Below are 22047 nucleotides of genomic sequence, written 5' to 3' on the forward strand. Positions count from 1 at the left end.
TTGTTACTGCTATAATTAGCATGGTACATTGAAAGTGACAGTATAGGTACATTGTACCTGTACATCTCAATTTTGTGTGTTGCATGGAGTATTTCTTTACGATGCATTTGTATATCTTCGTACTGCCCAGTCAGCAGAATTTGACAATTTCAGGAATTTAGTTCCCGAAATATAACATCTCTTTAAAGGTTCCATCTAGCACTCAGTTTTATACAGGTCTAGATATGGAATGTTTTTTGGGTCATATCACAGAGTCTAGATCCCAAGGGGAAATAATATCAACAATGCCCAATATAAAAGCACTCTACAATTTCTGATTTGTATAAAATTTAACAAATTTTTACTTTGATGGTGACCGCACTTGCACTGCAATCACATCAGACGAGTGTGACTGTGAGGCAGCCAAGCATTTACACTTACAGTACATACTGCCACTTATTGGGTCCATAGCAAAAGAGGGCAGTTTAATACTACTGGTCAGGGCAGTTTAGCACCATAGGGCAGTTTGGGGACTATGAGGCAATAGGCAATTGTCAAATTTATGCCCCCCCCCCCCCAAGATTTCAACCAACCAGAATTGAGTATTCAGTAAATGAGGTGTACATAAGATACAGTTCTACATTCCATTACTGGAATTGCCATAGAGTACATAATATTACCCCCCCCCCCCAAAAAAAAAAAAAAAAAAAAGGAAAGAAAAAAAAAAAGCAAAAGCTACAAATATATCAATCATTTTATCTTTAAGAGCAGGCTCATGGATTATGGATAATATCGATCTCCATGCGACAGTAAATGTAAAATGCAAATCTCTGCAGCAGTACACATCTCATCCCTCATGACTCATTTGGATCTTTCAATACTTTCTTCAAGACTGAGTATAGGCCTATAAGTTCAATGATTTTACTTACATGTATACCAAGAGAAATGTACACAATTGATGTAAAAGGCTCCCAGTGAATGTCACTTTCACAAAAGATGAAATACAAAATGTATTTGTACAAGGTACACCAAATCCGGTCATTGAACAATTAAGATGAAAGAAACTGATACGCAAACTGTATAATCCTCCTAATTGGTATTTCATGATCGCTATTATGACTTCTTGTTGTAAGGGTATGTTTTCATTTGGTGGAGTTGATTGTGTATTAAGCAAACAATGCGATATAGGATTACAAGTCTGGAGCATGTGATAATGGTGTGCATAAATCCAAACAAGTGCTTCTGGAGTGCAGCAAGATATATCAAAAATATTTTTATTTCATCTAGATAATAAATCTATGAGGGGGGGGGGGGGTGGTGAGGGGACAAAAGGTCCAGAAGAATAGTCTGGGATTCAAGACCACATATGCACAAGCCAGATGCTATACACGATCTAACTTTTGTCAAAATATGATTACTTTTTTCAGGCCCTCAACTTTCTTATTAAAAGGGAAATTTACCTAAAATACACAATGCATGTATGTGGAATATGTGAATGCAAAAACATATACTATAATTTAGTAGAACATATCAGTGAAGGATGAGATGGTTCTTTCAAAGTTGTGAAAAAAATAAAGAGAATTGAACATATTTTCATAATGACAGAGCACTTGGCATGTACATAAGCACACCTCTCTCAAAGAAGGCAGGTAGAATAATCCTATCCTTGACATTATATGTGGGTAAAAGTCTAGGAAATGTGCACTTTTTCATGAAAATATCACATTTTATGCAATCACCTTTACACTTTCTTTATATTGATGTACCCTGCTGTAACATCATAAATTGTTGAAGTCTTCTTAAATCCAGCAATGACAGCACATGGATTTCATCACAACTTTGATAATTCACAACTTTTGAACAAATTGTATGACTTTCCTTAAACTTCGAATGATAGGTACTTAATACCAAGTACTTCTGCATTCACACACTTAATGCAGAATACTGGCTGAGTGAGACCAGAGGGGTGTGATACCTTCCTGGTGAAACACTAACAGACACAAAATCTGCATCAGAAAGGGCAAAGGCAGCCAGGAACGGAGACTAATCAGGTAAATACCCATCACAACACCGACTGGAGACCAAAAATATTATTGCACTGGAGGGAACAGAAACTTCGCCCCGAGTTCAGAGTCAAGATCTTCTGCATACCGTATGGATGGATGGGACGGACACAGCATCTACACACACACATGTACAGTACATCCAGTTAATGTCAGCCTCGGATTTGCGCTAACCTCTGTACATGACGACACGTTGTGGGATTAGCAACAGCCCTGCAAATCTCTGCTGTTATCGAAATGCAGACACCTAAATTGTAGGTCGGTACACCCAAATCAACATTCATGTACCTTCAGGCTTCCTCTATAAAGTTTTACGAGTGTCTCTCTCTGAAAATCAGCCAGTCTATAATAATCATCTAAATTAGCACAAACTGACTGTAATACATGATATCATGGATCACTTTATAAATGGAGACAGCAGACCTTTGCAATACACATGAAGAAAAAAATAAAATTACTGCTAACAAGGATCAGCAGTATCAAACAATATAAACCAAACCTAAAAATTACCCAAATTACTGTGTGATACCATCAGAGTGAAACAGGAGATACAAATGTAAATACTGACATGAAATTCCTGTGGTTGCAATAAAAAAAGAGAAAACAAACGAAAACAAAGAATGAGTAGGAATGTGGCAGCATCCAAAGAATGGAGTGCAAAGTAAGGGCATACTGTAGACATGTATGATGGACTACAGGGGGATGGTCTGTACTTACATTTGACATGCTGGTCAAGGCACCCTGGCGATATCACCACCGCATCCAACCTCCTAACAGGCTCTGCCTCTTTGTCCTCTCTGACCCGTCCACGAGTCCTGGGGCCACCAAAATCACGACCCGATCATAGGCTGGATGGCTCCGCTGGCTGTGGCCCGCCCCCTCCACTCCTCTCGGTCCCGAAACGAGCTGCAAAAGACGAGCCTCGACGATGTCCCTCGGACTGCCTAGCCTGATGGGCTCTGCGCAGCGCTCATCCAGATGATCAGCGTGGATGCGGGACTGGCTGGGGTAGGGGAAAGGTAGGGTGGGGTAGGGTGGACGGGGGATAAACAAAAGAGATGGAGTTGATTACGTGGGTAGTACGCAGGACTTACTCCCCGGGTGTCCATTCCCATTAAGTTACGCATCAAACTTCATCATATCTCCCATGGCGAGCTCACTCGATGCATCATTATCACTGAGCTCCCAGAGGTAAATTTGCCTTTTCCCTAGATACCACTCAGGAAAAAAAAATCAAAAAGAAAAAAGAGGTACCATGGATGAAGGTATGGGTTCATTGCTTTTACATCCTCTTGCCTTCTCTTGTTTCCTTCCTCAGAAATATTTGCGACAGCTTATACATGGATCGTTTCTCCCTTTAATTCATCATATCGCCAGCCATTATTCTCATTGCCAGAGTATTGACCACCTATAATTCATCGCAATCTCCTCATACTTCACCAAATGCATCTGGAATGCAATGCCAATACATGTGACAAGTGTATAGCATCTGAATGCTGCCATTTGCTGCAAGGTCTGTAGTGTCATACTGCAAAGTCAGAACGATAAATAGCTTTTGAAACCTGCCATCATCAGACCGGCTTACTAAGATCTCTGCTAGCACACCCACAGTGTCTGGTAGTTAATATGCCGCTTCATCAAATTAACTCTCTGCGGTAATGTCCATTTGTCACTGTAGGCAACAATCAATATGGCTATTTAACAACTAGGATTTGGATATATTGATTTATTTTGTTCTTATTGCTAGTGGCATGCATTAAAAGTGGATACACTGATTACCAAGGGGACAATACACGATTTGCTTCCTGCTATTAAACGACTAGATGGCATCAAAACATGTCAAGTTCTGTGATTCAGAGCTCAGGAATTTTACAATCGACATTGTATGCACTAGCAGTAGATATCAACATTGAAATATCTTTTATGCATTTCTCCATGACTGCCAAATTACACTTTATACCTGAACAAGTACAACCCAGTACTATGCAATCTACAGATTAGGTACAATATGAATGTTATACACTTTATTACAGAGTATGCTAATTTGCATGATACACCTACAAAAACACATAAAATGAAAAGGAAATACAGAGGACTCTGTGTACAAGGACTCAAACATGGATTTTTTTTTTTTTTCTGTGCAGGGCAATCCATTCAATGAGAGGTTTAAACATCCTGCAGTTTGTACAAAATGTATGCAACATCCAAAAGGATGCAAGACATTTAATTACTGTAAAGGGAACCCAAACCCAAAGAGCAATGTGGATTGAGTGAAAGCAGCAACATTAGTACAATGCATCAGTGAAAGTTTGAGGAAAATCGAACAATCGATGCATAACTTATGAATGTTTAAAGTTTTGGTGTTGGAACCGCTGGATGGGGAGACTACTAGAGGTTATGACCTATGCATGGACAACAATATAAAGAAAATATAAAGAACATTCAATTCCACAAAAATTCACTTTTCTAGCATAATGAAAGAGCACTTGACTAACTGCTTTCAACAAGTAGGGAGAATAATTGCTACCCTTAACATGTCAGTATCAAGTTGATGGAATGTGTAATTTTCATGAAAAATGAATTTTTGTTAAATTCCATTTATATTTTCTTTATATTGTTTTCCACACATACATCATAATCTCTAGTAGTCTCCTCATCCAGCGGTTCCAACACCAAAACTTAAAAAAATTCATAACTTTTGCATCGATTGTCCGATTTTGCACAAACTTTCACTAATGTGTTCTACTAATGTTGCTGAGTACTTTCACTCAATCCACATTTCTCTTTGGGTTTGGGTTTCCTTTAAAGGATGCTATCATGTAAAGTTAGCACCAGAGAGCATCTAGAACCCTAGAGCTTCCAGGGACTCGACTCTCAGTCAGGGGCCCAAAAGATTTTGCCCATGTGGATTCACATACGTACGACGGTAATATCAAGAGCTTCTCCCATGCAGCACAATAACATTTCATGAACGGATTGTGGAGGGGCGGATCCAGGAATTCTGTATGGGGAGGGGGGGGCGTAACTAATATTTCTGGTGCCACTTCTGGGTTTCATTTCATTTTTTTTTCTATTTATTTCTTTTGTTCTTAATGAAAAATAAAGGGGGGGGGGGGCGTGCGCCGGTTGCGCCTCCCTCTGGATCCGCCACTGTTGTTTATCACTCGTAGTGAATGTGGTCTATGACAAAAGCAATTAAATACTCCATGGATTTTAATCACAGCCTAAACCACGGACTAATTACCAAGAATATAATGAATGAATGGCAATTTGCGTTCGCTGTTAAACTCCTCTGATACCACAATCAAGCTTATTCATAATCTGAATTAAATGTGCAAGCACTAACATGTTATAAAAACAAACACACACACACACACACTCACACACACACACACACACACACACAAACATACACTGGGAACAGATACCTGTACATAGTACACACAAAAGATGCACAAATGTACATTGTACATGCACATGACACATAATACAATACATAATGAAATCCTTCTTCTTCTTCTTTTTTCATTGTTTTTTTTTTAAGTTCAAGAAAAATTTGAAAATCAGTTACACTGTACAGCATTTGTTCATCAATGCACTTGACTAGAAAGGACAGGCTGCTTTGATAGACACACCATGATTTGTAACCCCTTAGGTTGAAGTGGCCACTTGAGAGAAAATACTCGGTGAATGTAGGCACCTATTTGCATACAATCTCATCACTGCAAACTGAATGAGATACTATATGAAAACACTTCAACAAAAACTTGCCTTTCTCCATACATATGATGGAGCACATAGCAAACTAAACCACTCATGTCGAGGTGAAAGTGCATACAGTACATAGCGAGTTGTCCAACGAGAGAGGATTAATGAGATATTCACTGGAAAAACAAAACACAAATTAGAGTATCAGGTACAACAGTCGCGACGGAATTATGCCTTTTACTTTCATACCACAGTACATTGTACAACATTTGTACTTCTTTGAAGGAAACAGATTTGTGTGACATTGCATTCCAGGGCCCCGTTGCTAGAAACTTTGCATTTAAACGCAACTTGCAACTGATTGTCACTGGCCAATCAAAATCATTGTTGCATGCATGTCTTCTTGATAGGGCAGACCCTGAGCCAATCAGAATGGTTGTTTCAAAATTAGCAATTATTTGCAATTGATTGCAACTTTCTTGCAACGGGGCCCAGATGTGTGAGTTAAAGCCCCATAGATCAGTTCATCACTGAATGTGACAGGCATAACTATACAAATATGCGGGCTATAGTGTGGCTACCTCCTGCAAGACACCTAAACACTGGTAATGAAAGTTTTTTTGTTTGTTTTTTATAGCACATACACACCGACGCACAGGAGGAGGTGCAAAGTACCAAATGATTGCATGAAAACAATTAGAAAAGCACTCTGAGAGTGCAGATCTAAAAATTTCAGGATCACTACCAAAATTTAATCATCTGTTCCTTGTCTCATACATCTGTATATTCAACCTTTATTGCAAGTTTCATCCAAATCTGTGCACAACTTTTTGAGTTATTTTGCACACAGGCAAACAAGCAAACAAAGAGTAATGAAAACATTTATCCTCCTCCCTTGGCAGAGGTAAAAAGAGGCCTAATTGGAGGACGATACACTTCACATTTGTTTGCTTTTTATATTTAAAATGGGATTTTTTACAGGGGTATGGTACAAAATTGCACTAATCACTTTAGTAAATGACAAGTAGTGGGTTAGGTACACATGATTTGTATTTAATATACACGTGTACATGTAGGCCTACCCTAGAATACTATCAATAATTCTCCATCTTCTTCTTGCGGATGAGGCAGCGGCAGCTAAATAACGTCCCTCAATTGTTCTAGCCAAGCTACAGTCTCAGGAGTAACTCTCCATTATATTGCAGATCAGAAAACAATGGCCAGGAATGTATAGAGTGCTGTATAAAGCTTCAAGGAACCACCACACTATATTTATAGCAGTCGTACCTACTTACAGTGGCTGTGTGCACTTGTGTCCTGAATATGCAAGATTCATATTGCAAACGTGAACATAACCAAAGATATGCGCACATGTGTATCAAGTAGCATACAATGTACATGTAGATCCAGTGCAAAGCTGCATGGCTATCAAACTTTTAATTTGTGACTGTCTTGTACTGTGCATGTGCTGTAACACTTGTTACCTCCACTAAGGGAGGAGGTTCAAATGTTTTCGTTACCGTTTGTTTGTTTGTCCATGTGCAAAATAACTCAAAAAGTTGTTAACAGATTTGGATGAAACTTGCAGGGAAGGCTGAGAATGACACAAGGAAAAGATGATTACATTTTGGTAGTGATTGGGAAATTTTTATGGATTTTATGAAGGATTTTCAATATTTTGGCAGGTAGGGTCAATGAACTTGGGAGTTCAAGCTGTGCATTTTTGAGGTTTTCATAGGCGAACTAAAGTGCGTGCTCTAGTTTCTGTTGGGGCGAGGCGCGCCGCGCAGCTGAGGGTTTATGAAGTAACAAAGGCTCCTACATAGGAAATAGGGCGATTTTTTCAGCATGCATACGTATGGGTGGAAATCACTGATCTCTATGGAAGAGCAAGATCATCGGTGGAAAGGAGCTGCTTGGCAGAGGTCTGCACTCTCAGAGTGCTTTTCTAGTTTTTGTCTTCTTTTTTTTTCTCATCATGACTAATATTGAAAGTTTCACAAGGATGACTCCCCTAAAAACATAATTTCTAAGTAACGGGGGAATCCCCTGATGAAGAAATGAAAATTTTTTAAAATGTGGCGATCTTTAAAATCTTGAAATGACAACACAATATGCTCACACTCAACAAGTCTCCCATGCACTGTATACATACATACCAAGTCACCTTTGATACCAGATAAAATATCTGTGAATCAAACTGACTACAGTCTTGGCTAAGTCAAGCAAAATTCTGAGCAGATCCTGTAATGTTGCTTCCTGATGACTTTATACACTATGCATGATTTGCAATGAATATGGAACACAAATAAACTGTATCTCTCAGATTTCAAGACAAACAGTTACAAAAGTCCAAGGAATTTGATAGAAGAAGATATAAAAGTCTGAAAAGTATTTCACCCCAACATTTTTATTTTCCACAAGAAACGTCAATTGCATTGATCATAGAAATGTCACCGTTAGAGGAAAGAGGGACAAGTCAATGCAACATACAGAACAAGTAGTTCTAGATACATTTTTTTTTTGGGGGGGGGGGGGGGGGAGGAGAACAAAACATGAACCCTGGAAAGGAAGAAGGTATTGGATGTGGAAATGCGTAGACAAGAAAGGAGAGTGAAAACAAATCATGCTTCGCATGGGAAATCAATGAGTCACTGATATCTCCATTTGAACTAAACTAGTGGGTCCATTGCAGACAGTGGAATGGATTGAAGCCAAAAGCATAATACGACCAGAAAAATCAGAACAGTTAATCTCATACACTCGAATGGAAACTCTTAATAGTAACCATTTGAAGTGCATTAACAAAACAGATCCCGATGGTCCATCGCTGGAATCCCATTTTCTTTGCTCAATTTTCCACTAATAAAACAGAATTCTGGTAAATAATCTTTTAGTTTGCATGACAAAACAATTAGTAATATTGGAAATATTATGTTTTAACAAGAACCATCGAGGCACATTACAATGTATTTTACACCATTGTTCATAAAGTGATATCGGTGCATAAGGCAAAGAAAATGATCCATCAAGTGAATGAAGAATTGATAAGTCTGCATGAAAAAATATCAATGTTATTCAAATCTTTTAATTGCAAATGGAATCCTTTGTAAATTTGACTCATATCCCTACCATAATCTGGATTAAACAAAAAGAATAACATGAACGTAAATTTCTTTAAAACTACACAAGTACACTGTATTGCACTCCACAACATCTTTTTTTTTTCTGAAATGATGCAGCTGTCATGGCCACTGTTTTTCTGACTTATCAAAAAAAAAAAAGAATTGCAGATAAATATTACATTACATATCAAGTTCCATAACTACATAATAATTTACCAAAGTACAGAACAGTTAACTCCAAATATATGGTCAAAAATATTTCAGTTACCATGGCAATGCTTCTTTAAACACCTGCAAGATGCATTTTGCACCTTGCAAGATTGTTGAAAAATGTCAGCCTTTTTTTGTAATGAAAACTGCTTTTACATACAAATGTACATGGCAGATGTTCTTCTCTCTACACTAAACCATTTCTATCTCATTGCTTCCTGGGTCTAACACACGCAATCATTATTTTGTACATAATATATCTTGCACCTTTTATGCCATCATGTGTCCAAAAATTCAATCCCATTCATCTTTGCAAGAATTTGGGAAGTGCCTTAATCCATAAGGTTTTGCAATTTAGGGCTTACCAACTAACCACACACTTACTTCAGAACTTACTGTATGAACCCCACTGAACAAAGTACCATGATAAATCTAAAAGTTAACCATAGTACATAACATCTAAAATTGTCTAAACTTATACAAAGCCTAGAAAAGTCTTTATATGCATCAAAGAGAGAGAAAAAAAACCTCTTGGGTAACAAATTGATGTTCATATCAATATTGCTTTCTAAAAACAAATGCTGATAGAATGGCTCCTATCACATGGCTGACCTTCGACCTAAGAGCGGTATATCATATTCATTACATGTATACGTAACATTACATCACAAAATTGCAGCAGTCGCAGAATATCTTGTAGGCACCACAGTATTTGTATGAGCTGTGATATATATTGTATGCAATACGTGTAATAGATGTCTAAAAATACCACAGAGACAACATGCGCATACCTAGGAAATGTGAATGCCCTTACGATACGTAGCCATGCACGTACGCACTCCCCTCTGTACGTACATAGTACGTGCAAAAACCAGGAAGTTTTATCAATGAGAAGAGTGGTGTAGAAAGAATGGTTTTATGGGAGTGAAAACATGTGTGTGCATGTGTCTGTGTGTATGTGTCTGTGTGTGCGTGCATGTGTGTGTGCTACACAGAGAATGGCTGTATGAGAGAGTTGGGAGAGATGCATTATGTAGAAAGAATGACAGAGAGACAAATACTGAAAGCGCAATTCTTCTATACTTTCAAGTTGTCTTTCACAAGCATCTGACATTGAATCACTCAAGTTTTTGATAGAAGTTTCATCAAGGGTCCAATGTGAAAGTAAGAAAGATATGGTTTCTTAATGTATCTCCTGTTTGCACGGTATGGAAGATTATAGTATTGGTCGCAATAACAAAATTTACAAATTAGATGTCATGTCAGCACAACTCACAAATCTCCTACCGACCAGTAAAGCTCTCCACTAGAAACCAAAGAGAGAGTTGATCTGATGACATCATCACCTCATCTAGCAAATTTAAAAAATGATGCAATTGCCATCAGAATCAGTATGTTGTGATTTTAAACATCCAATGAAAAACTAAAAATCCATGACTTTTCTCTATTCATGTGTTTGATTTTTATATAGTCAACAAGAACTCTGCCCTTCAGTCTGTCTGATGTACCCTACCTACAATGTATCACTATCTGTGATAACACTAGTCGGCAAAAGATCGCAATGTCTGAGATAAAGTTTCAGATCGCTATAAGTCTTTGCGAAGTTTGCTCATCCATTCACACTGGCAGTCAAACTTCTCAATGTTTTAGTTCGAAAGTTTGGGTCACTGGTGTGCATATGTGCAAAAGAAGAAAGAGTGTACCATCTGAAAGCTAGGGATTGTGATGTATAACAATGCACACATGTACATCATAATGACCGTGTACTTCGGAGGCTCCATCCGCAAACAGATGGTGGACTGGTCACGTGACAAACTTCGCGTAGTTTAAGTTGCTTGCGTTTACACTGCCCAAAGATCAAGAAGATATTGGTGGGAGTCCAGGAAATTTCCTTAGTTTGAGTGGTATGGGCAGTTTTGCGAGAAGTTTCGCGAGAAGTTTTGCAAGAAGTTTTGCAAGAGGTTTTTGGAAAGTTTGCAGTCACGCTGGCAAAACTTCAGAGATCTTAAAGATCGCCATCTCTAGACTTTGTGATCTTTTGCCAGTGTGACCGCGGCTATTGAGAAGGCTAATTGAATGTGGAGAGGAATTGACTCCCAAGGTGGAGTGGGAACAAGACGGAAAGTGGAAAAGGGAGAAGAGTGTCAGAGCTCCTTGAGACTTGTCATTAGTTATTATAGACTACATGTATATCCTTTTAACGATTCTTGACAGTGACACTGTCTAGACTTCTTGACACTTTGCACAGTTCAGAACACTGTCCCAAGGTTCTGGTCAATGTCCATACAGCTGGATACTGTCCATAGAGCCAAACATTGACCATAGGGCTGGACACTGTCCATAGAGCTGGACATTGTCCATAGGACTTTTACATAAATTGTCCATAGGACTTTTACATAAATTGTCCATAGAGAACAATGTCCATAGAGAACTAGAGCTGAACATTGTCCAAAGGGCTGGACACTTTGTTTGTGCAATTTCCATTGGTGGTTGATCGAAAAGACACTAAAAGTCTGCAAACTTAGAATTCAAACTACAGAAGAGAAAGTAAAGATGGTATAGAAAATGACACAGAGTCGTCTCTCCTTTGCTCACATGTTGTGAAGGGCTGATGAGACACCAGGGAGAATTTCAAATGTTGCATCATGAATCGCGAGGGGATACATTATATCGCACCCAAATGTCAAAATGCCAACAGCATTCAGGAGTCTGAATGTAACAAGTTCATTCCTTTTTGTTTAGTACTGCCACGCAGCTCTCTTTGTATGCATACCCGTCTTAAATGTATACGATTACAAGAAAATCTGTAAGTTCATGAAGTTCATTGTACTACATTGATATGTTTCATGCATAATTACTGCTGTTTTTCACTTAAAAAAGAAATGAAAAGAAGAAGCATGAATTTTACCCTGGCACCTGTCTGCTGAAACATTGGGCAACATGACTCAACATTTCAAGGTTGATAAGAAATTCTAAAATTACTTTATTCTGGTACATAAACTCAAGCTTTCCGAAGAAGTTTCATGAAACTTGCAAACATGTATTTTACTGTATGTGAAAAGGGGATATTGTAATACTGTATAAGCTGTTATTTTCGTGTACAGATACTTTCGCGAATGAGGAGGTCACGGACATTTTCGCGAGATGTTGTTTTCACGATGTGACACCGAGGCTATCGTAAGTGCACTATTAGCACAGTGTACGGCGATATTTTCGCGTGTTGTTAAATTCGCGGTCCAGCCGTGATTCGCAAAATTCGCAAAAATAACAGCGTATACAGTAGCATAATTATCAGATTGTAATGCCTCAGCAAATCATACTCACACTACAGTTGTTCAAAGAGTCTCCAATCAGACTATGCTCCAGACATTTGAAAACATCCGCAGAGGTTGCATAGTAGTATGAAAAGAAAATATATTTTCCTACTTGCTCATAGCATATAAAAATAAAGACAGAGATTAAGAAAAAAAAATCACTTGTGGGGATTATAGATTTATCTCACCTGCTTTGACAAGCAATGTCATGACTTCACCAATCAATTATTGTTGTCCAAAATGCACATAAAATGATCAAAATACACAAATTCATGAAGGGACAGAATTGAATTGAATTGAATTGAATTGAATTGAATTAAAATTTAACAAGTCTGTCCAAGGATGAGAGATGGAGAGAAGGTATAGGGATGAGCAGACAATGCAATTGGTGTTGGAAAGGACATTTGCTTGCTGATTTGGGTAATTTGAAAGTATCCAATTACAATATCTTGTTTGTCCCCCCCCCCCTCCAAAAAAAAAGTAATAAAAACCTTTATTGTTAATACAAGTCAGTGTTTTTTGTTGCTTTTTTTTAAACATTTGCTGCTTTGAGAAGGGGGGGGGGGGAGTAAATTGATGACTCACTTGCCCAATGGGGAAATCATTGCAGAATTTGCAGTTGCTCCATAATATCATTTCATTATCCAATATAATGCAATCTTTTGGTATTAGAAGGTAGTTTCATAAGGCACTACATGAACTAGAGCAAGAACATTGTCATGTGATGAAAAAGACAAGAAAAAAACCTGCGATACAAGCAGAGCTGATCTGCTCTTTGACGGAGGAGCGTGAGATATCAAATTTGACAGCATCTACAGGGACGTCAAATGTGATCCATTCAAGAAGTGTCATGGCATTTCGCTGCAAAAACTTTGCAAATAGGGGCTTCCTGTAGAGTCCCAAATGCCAGTGCACATCTACAGCTTCTCCTGTCTGTATACCAGGGATGCTGTTTGCTTTGTTAGCTGGGGGGGGGGGGGGGGGGGGGGGGGGAATCAAGCAAATAGATTATCCAGGCTTTTGCGATGAATGATCTGTCTTTATTGTGAGACAAGAGGCTTCCATACTGATTTGTGAGATGTTCGAAATTCCAACAGACACTGTATGCTTATTGCAAAATATGAAGCAAATGAAGTTTTAATTGGTACCTCTTTTTATTTTTTTTTCTCTCTCTCTCTCTTTGTGACATGAAATCAATGAGTCGCAATGTAGAACGGATAAAGAATTACGAGTCCTGGGTGATCAATTCGACGCAACTGTGAAGAACAAAAGAGCACAATTGGCTACAGTAACTGCATGAATTAATCCTTAAACTATCAACAACAAAAAAGACTGAAGTTTTACCTCATTTCTTTGCATGTCATTACTGACTGCAACTTCCAGTTGCCTTCCAAAGACAGCACACTATCAAGCAAATTATGTTACATTTAAGTGAGACATATAAGATCTGACATACAAACCAAGCAAGTTTTTCATTGTGGCTTGCACATAACAAACCTTACATATTTTTATTTGCTGTTGTTGATTTCTCAATTCCATGCCATGTTGGCTGTCTTGAATAGAGTACAATCAATCACAAAGAATGGTGCAAGTTTCCTCTTAATTCCACACAGCTAGGAAGTGATGAGAGTGTAAAGTTTCACTGAAAGGTTTCACCAAATATTGTAATAGCCAAGACACTTTCAAATCAGATGAAGTACAATAAATGGCCACTTTACCATAGACTGGAGAGTAGCTTTCAAAACCAATGACATTGAAGGTCAAACTATAGAAAGGGCATGGGTCTACAAAATGGAAGGAATCTGCTCCATGAAAGTAGGCAATTTGTTAAGATTTTGGTCAACCAATTTTGATCAATTTTTCAGTGGAGTTTAATAGTTTGTTAGTTCTGTGATATGAACTAAACCAGCAAAATTTTGTGCAATTTAGTGACACCTTGGTAGAAGACAATCGTTTGTATGTGTGCTCAAAGGCAGACTGTGCAGTTTGGCATTCATTCATGTGGCACAGCATATTTTTGCTTTAAAGGTCGTACTTATGTATGTCTATCCCTTTTGAAAACATCACAAACACTTCCTTGGTTGAAGAATAAAGTCTCCCAACGTCATCTCTATGAAATCTTATGGAACTACACCTCAGATTTTTTTTTAAAAAAGAAGGAAATGAAAAAGTAACTCCATATCACTTGAAAATATGCTCCCCTTTTGTACAGAGAAAAACGGTCGGAATTCATCGGAAATCTACAAAATGTATTCCTTTCTATAATAACGAAGCTTCCAGTTTTACAATTCTGAGGAAAGGTCTTAATCACTGACCTCTACAAGATATCAGCTTATGAAAAGAATCTAATATTCAAGGCTGCAAATGGGACACATGAACTTTAAGCAAGGGAAATTCCTTGTGATTATATCTACTAATTTGATCAGGTTTAATCAGTTCTATCCTTGGTACATGATGAAAAAAAAAAGCACTAAGGAAGTTGATGAGATGATGCTGATGGTATCACAAATTACGTCAGAAACATGTGTCCTATTTTTACATCTGAAGCAATAATGAAACAATGCACATACTGCTAAACACATCATTTTCTGGGGTAATTTTGCTGCAAGAATTACCAATCATTGTCTTAATCAGTGCAGTATATTTTGAATTTTACAGTCTATCCTATATTGCAGAAAGATTTGAGGAGGTTGGTAAAATCCATTAAATCTTTACAAATTCAGAAAGAAATTACAACAATTTGCAAATATGAGACAGAACATATAAACTTTATCTTCTAGAATGTGTTGCAAAATTAGGGATCAAATTTACACTGAGGAATTTTTAAGCCTTTTGAGAAATTTCCACCTAAAATAAGCAATGATATAAATGACCAAAATAGGATTTCTAAAAATAAGAGAAAAGTTTTATTCTACCTTACATTATACAAGCAATTAACTGTATTAAAACTATAATGACAATGTACAGCATCAAACCACCACATTATGGTTCTGGGAAATTTAATGTAAGATTTTATCATTTTGGGTGATGTTCATGATTCTGAACTTGTTTTCTTAATCTGAAAATGAAATTCGGTTCATTATTCCAAAGGTTTTTTATTTTATAGCACACAAATTCCCTACACCCAGATGTTCATTAATCCAGAAATGAATTAGGGCTCATGAATCCAGACATTTTTGGCATTGTTCCGAAGGCTTGTTTAAAATCCAAAAAAGATGTATGGTTTGTTATTCCAAAGGTTTGTTAATCTGAAAATGGAAAGAAGGTGTGTACAATAATAACACTTCAGAATTACGAAGTTTATTTCGTTTTCGATTAATAAGAAAATTTCAAAATAAAACTTTGGAACATTTAGCAATTCTTTGGAAGTGCAAACCCTATTTCATTATCAGATTTGTAAGCTTTTAGAATAATGAACTGTAACCATTATTTCATGCCAGGAAGTAAGCATGGGAACAAAAAATGCAATACATACTTCATGAAAGATGTTGTACATGTTCCAGAGTACAGAGTACATACTGTACATTGTAGATCTGGGCCCCACTTTATCAAAAGATATAATCGATTATAAATTTCCTTACTACACAGGCTGCCATAGACTTATGATAGAAATCAACTATATAATCAATTATAACTCTTCATAAAACAGAGCCCAGAACTGTTAAAATGAGTGGGTGAGAGAGAGAGACACAGTACCCTATACTGCCAAATTTGAGCTGTTTCAGTCCATTTGAACAACTAAATATGCAAGAGCTCTACAAGCGATTGTTGGCAATGAAATTTCCTGTTCATAAAAAAACACATGAAACTGTTCAAGTGTAATTATTAAGAAACTGTAAAGTGTAATTTCTATAAAATTGTAACCACAGGATAAACAAACAAATGCAATCACTGTGGAAATATCACTTGGCCATAACTTCAAAGGAAACCCAACACTGTGTGTAGAAAGTATAAATTTTTCCGATTGCAAAATTCATTGAACAACATCTCGTGAAGTACTTTCTAGTCATCACAACAAAAATGAAAACTGATGGATCTGAAACAGAAGATTGAAGGATCAAATGAAAAAAAAAAAAAAAAAAACATTCTGTCATAAAATGGCTCAGTTTGTACATACTTCTTGCAGATGCAATGTTGCCAAACACAAACAACAAGGAAATTGTGTTATTTCAAAGCGTAGTAATATCACTTTCTGGAAAAATACTAGCAAATGTCGTCATTTTTTTTAATAATAAAATAAATCTATAATTTTTCATTGCATCTTTCTCAGATCCATTCAGAAATATGAGAAGTTCCACTTTTGAAGATATGTGTGTTTTCTCCATTCCAATAGTAAACGACAAACAGTATGGAGCACTTTAATAAAGTGCTAATTTTAGAAGGAACTCATCATGGTTTATGAACAACCACATGTATTACACTTTCGACACCCATGTACAATGTAATATGATTTGCGCTTTGTTTTGGAATACCTGAAATCGAATACCGAATACCTGAATATCACATCAAGTTGGCATTTACACGTGCAATATAAACATGTTGAAAAAGAATACATTTGAAAACAGTGTGATAAATACATGCGAAATAGACACTGATAACATACATGATATTTGTAAGACACATTCAAGCATAACTGGTTATCAAAAGCCTGAGTATGGTCAGCCTTTAAAAATAAGGGAAAAGACAAGAGTATTACACACAAAGGTCAGATGAGCTGAGAAGAATGTTGAGAATGAGAGAAGTGGGTGTCATGGTGAAAAGATTAACAGACTGATAGACAGAATGATACATAATTATATCAATATCAACAGGGAGAGAGAGAGAGAAATTGCAATAGTTTTGTGTGAAAAGATGGAATACATGGCCCAGGGCATGAAAACAAAAAAGTATTGGAAAACTGAAAATTGAAACGCCAATGGCTGCAATTAATCTGATGATGTTAATATATAACCTTGTCTAGGTCACTTCAAAATATCAAGATAATAATAATAATAATAACAATAATAATAATAATAATAATAATAATAATAATAATAATGATAATAATGATAATAATGATAATAATGATAATAATAATAATAACAATAATAATGATAATAATGATAATAATAATAATAATAATAATAATAATAATAATAATAATAATAATGATAATAATAATAATAAGTAAATGAAAAATGTTCAGATGGAGGCATTTTAAACAACAAGATATTTTGCAGATTTTCTATTGAAGCATGTACAAATGTGTGTAGCTGTCATCAGTTGTACTCATGGGTTCTTTGAAAGGCTTTGCATGGCTTCCTGGTTTGTGGGCACATGGCAAACAATACTGCGGACAGTTAAACAATATGTGCACACTGGAGACATTGATACATTGTGTCTCCACATCTAAATGCAATGGAAACAAACTGTGTCTTCATTACAAATTACAGCTGTCTGTACATTTCCCCACTGCTGGTTTATTTGTTAATCATATATATTCCAAAGAACACTTGCCTTGTGAGGTTTCTTTTCAGACAATGGGTTATTATTCAAGCAAAACCAAAAGAGAATCTGTGTTCAAATGTGGAGTAGTGGCCAAACAAAACTTACACATGTACCTACAAGTTGTAGCACTGAAAAACAAAATTAGTCATTTCAAAAGAAGGCAGAAAAAAAATAACGCAACAGCAAATACAAAATTTGTGCAAATACCAAGAAAAGAAGAAGAAGAAAGAATCGTGACAATTTGGATGACAGGAAGTCAGTGATCCTGTGTGTTTCTAAAGATAGCAAGCGCAATCACATGACAGTGACTTTGCCTGCATAGTGTGGTCATTTATCAAAATGCAAAATATCACTTATTTTTCTCTTTTGAGAAGCAACTCGAGTAACGATTCTGCTCACGATTTTAAACCTTTAAGAGCTGCTAATGTTGTCATGACACACAGTGACAGCCAGTGCCACAAAGAAACGAGAGATTAAAACTATAGTTGGTGTGACCTTAATGTAGAGAGAAAATGAAGAAATTTGAGGTCAAACTCCTCTTTATAAGAGCACATATTACCACATATGCAGGGTTCAAACAGATTGTATACATGTATAATGTTTGTCCAATCAGAATCAGATTTAATGGACTTGCTGGCTTATATACAACATGACAGTTCTTGTTGAATATACATTGTCTTTTTCTCTCAATTTTTTTTTTTTATTCTTCTGAGCAAAGCAAATTTAGGACAAGATAATGTAAGAGGAAATTTAAGAAATTTTTGCATTTGATTCTCTACAATGATCAATGAAAAATAACTTATATGTAAAATTAACTGTCGCATGCCATTAAATTTGAGCCATGGCCATGTATGGTGTGACTGCACAGTGCGTACTCGTAACAATTTCCTGTACCAGGAACTTGGCTATACTGTGCACTAGGAACTGGTGCCAGTTACTTAATAGCTTTATCTCAACTGGAGTCTGCAGTGGTTTTGTGTGTGCTATGAAATTCACATGCGTGGCATCAAAAACTTACCCAGATCTTCAATTTCTCAACTTGCAATTCTCTCCCTATCTTCAAATACACAAAAAAGTGTTTGCTAAGCAGAATGACTACCTAACAATGAAGTACAATAGTATTTGCGTAGCACAATGACTAACAATGAAATATCTATTTCTCTCAAAACACACAATTATGTTGAACATAATGCTCTGAAATCAACAACTTCAAAAGGAGTGGCATGCATCTTTAATGTCTAGAGAGTTCCTCACTGACAGAAAAAAAAAACAAGTGGTTACATTTCACAGTTTTTCTTTTCCTGTTCAACAAGGAAACCACTAAAGCTATAAATTACATCATTCAGAAAAATGTGGTGACATGAACACAAAACATGGATATTTAAAGGAAATTCTTCTCTAGCTCAGGACAATCGATATTGTATTAATGCCAAACCAGCAACAGTGTTAATAGAAATCAATTTCTCAGAAATCTGTGCTGATGTAGATGACTGGCATGATATCAGGATATGATACATTGTATTCATCACAAAAAAAAAATATATATATATAAATATATATATGACTAACATTGATGAACAGAATGTATACATGGCTTTCACTCTCATCTTTGGAGAACCTATGGAGTAAACAACCTACAAATTGTATGCTACAAATTATGGTACTGTTAGGTGTGGAACTTGACAATTTTCAGAATATAAAAATGCACTCCATCAGGTATTTAAGTAGACCTCAGAAAGACAGTTTTCTTCTGTCTTTTTTTTTCCAGATTTACCAAATTGTGGTAGTCTTCACAGAAAAATTCCTCACAAAAAAGGGGCTAATGTTTCAGCCACTTCACCATCATCCATTCACAAAAGATAATACATAAGATGGACAATCATAATAGAAACCAATGTTCCCTTGGAAAGAAGAATCAAATCAAATGTGTTTTATTGTATTGTGGTGACCAAGTATACTGTCAGTATCTATGATGCACACAATGAAAATGAAGCAAAGATACCATCTTGCCATGACTCTCTAACTGGATGATGAATAAAAGCAAGTATTTTCTGACAACAAATGCCTTAAGAAATGGTAACACCAACATCTTCATATACATGTACATGTGTTTGCTTGTTTGATTTTACTTTACAGCAGAAAAAAAATATCATCATCATGAAAAGCATAGGGCAGAGTTTCCCTTTAAACTAAATAGCCCAGTTACACAGCAGTCATTAGTGCCTAAAAACCAACATGTCATCTGTCTATTGTATGCTATACAGTCAACCTTGACTATAAAATTAAAGTCAAATCTATTTGGACTGGAGAAATAGTTTCAACTTAGAGAAATTTTGAGGATTAAAATAAATAGAATAAAAAGAGAAAAGGATTTGAAAAGACCTTTGACTAAACTGTGACGTCAACTTGAAAGGTACAACTTGTATTTAAGCAAGGTTGACTGTACTTCATGCTGACATTTAACCCTAGTAACCTTCCACTGAAATTGCTAATATGTACTATAAGTTCACCCTTCTATTGATTGGCTATCTACTATGCTTGGGAAATGAGGAATCCAGTGCAAGTATGCATCGACTGAGCCCTCAAAAGGCCAGTTTTGTCTTGCAACAGATGCACTCCTGCAAGTCGGGACCTTTCAAGAAGCATCACTTTGTTCTGCTGATGATGTGCTACATCTTATCATGCAAATTTTCATTGAACAGTTAACCAACTTTAGTGAAGCCATATCTTTTGTTCAATTACATGTACATGTATGCAAGCTTACAACATCCAAGAAGAAGTTTTAAAAGAAAAAGGTCTCACATGTTGCCAATTTAGTTTTGTTTGTTTCATTTTGCTTGATTCTCTTTGAAAGCAAATTTCTACAAATTCAATATAATGTTCTCGTTTTCTGCAACTTGAAACAACCCACCTTACGAGAAAATATGCTTCATAAATACCATCTGATTTTTGCTGGACAAATTTCCCACTTGATTTGTGAGTTTGGTCTGATATCAAGAAGTGTCTCAAATTGTGCAGTCATACATGGTTTCAGTTCTGATAAAAATATGACTGTCTCCTCTGGTCCAATGTGATGCTGTGTCAGAATACCATATTAAGCCCAAATTCACATCCTGGTCAAGTTGGCTTTAAGAAAAAGAAAAAATAATATGTAGATGATTGCAAAGTTTTCATGAAAAGTTGTGTGGAACTTTAAAGAGTTTTATTACTGTTTCACAAATCATTAATCTGAGCAGCAGCCATATAGATGGAATAGAAGGAGGTTACGGTGTAATCACAAGACCCCCATTGACTGATACATGGCATCATAAGACTTTCAAACCTGCACACATTTCATCAAATTACCAATCTAACTTCTGGTAAATGGTGACTTTTACAAGGAAAGCATACACTGTGTGGTTGTTAAGTAGTAATCATCCCAAACCTGATTTTGGTATTTAAAGGACAAGTTTACCTTAATAGACATGTGGATTGAGTTTCAAATGCAGCAATATTAATAGAACACATCAGCAAGAGTTTGAGGAAAATTGGACAATCCATTTAAAAGTTATGAATTTTTGAAGTCTCTGCTTAGTCACTGCTGGATGAGAAGACTACTACAGCTTGTGACGTCACATGTGTACAACGATATAAAGAAAATATAAAGAAAATTCAAGATATTTTCACTTTTCTCGCATAATAAAGACACATGACTTCCCTCTTTCAGAAGGCAAGGGGGAATAATATTACCCTTAACATACGTCAGTGACGAGTTGAGGAAATGTGCACTTTTTTCAAAAAGTAAAATTTTGTGAAATTCTCTTTTTATTTTCCTTATACAATTGTATCGTTGTACACATGTGACATCATACACTGTAGTAGTCTTCTCATCCAGCAGTGACTGTGCAGAAACTTTAAAAATTCATAACTTTTGAACGGACTGTCTGATTTTCCCCAAACTTTCACTGATGTGTTCTATTAATATTGCTGCATTCACTCAATCCACATGTATATATCAAGGTGCACTTGTCCTTTAATAATCAATTCTTAATTGTGTTCAGTCAAGTGGGCGAGCTGGGAGGCAACAACTTTATCACCTCTTCATCAACTCTGCAGGCGTGGTTGCAACGAACATAACTACAGGTATTCTGAGAAGACATCTTCAACAAATTTCCATTATTT

General features: G+C 36.4%; 1 protein-coding gene across 1 annotated transcript in view; it reads right to left on the reverse strand.

Moving 5' to 3' along the window:
• Positions 1 to 22047, reverse strand: part of LOC139737854 (tyrosine-protein kinase CSK-like) — a 45411-nt gene that overhangs the window by 20449 nt on the left and 2915 nt on the right. Inside the window, exon 2 of the mRNA XM_071648524.1 lies at positions 2760 to 3045. Coding sequence (XP_071504625.1) covers positions 2760 to 2768 — 9 coding nt within the window. The 5' untranslated portion in view covers positions 2769 to 3045. The remainder of the gene's footprint in view (positions 1 to 2759; positions 3046 to 22047) is intronic.

The sequence above is a fragment of the Diadema antillarum genome, unplaced genomic scaffold, assembly GCF_040938485.1.
Source record: "Diadema antillarum isolate AM-2024a unplaced genomic scaffold, OU_Dant_1.0 seq00000710_RagTag, whole genome shotgun sequence".
In the NCBI taxonomy this organism is placed as follows: Eukaryota; Metazoa; Echinodermata; class Echinoidea; order Diadematoida; family Diadematidae; genus Diadema; species Diadema antillarum.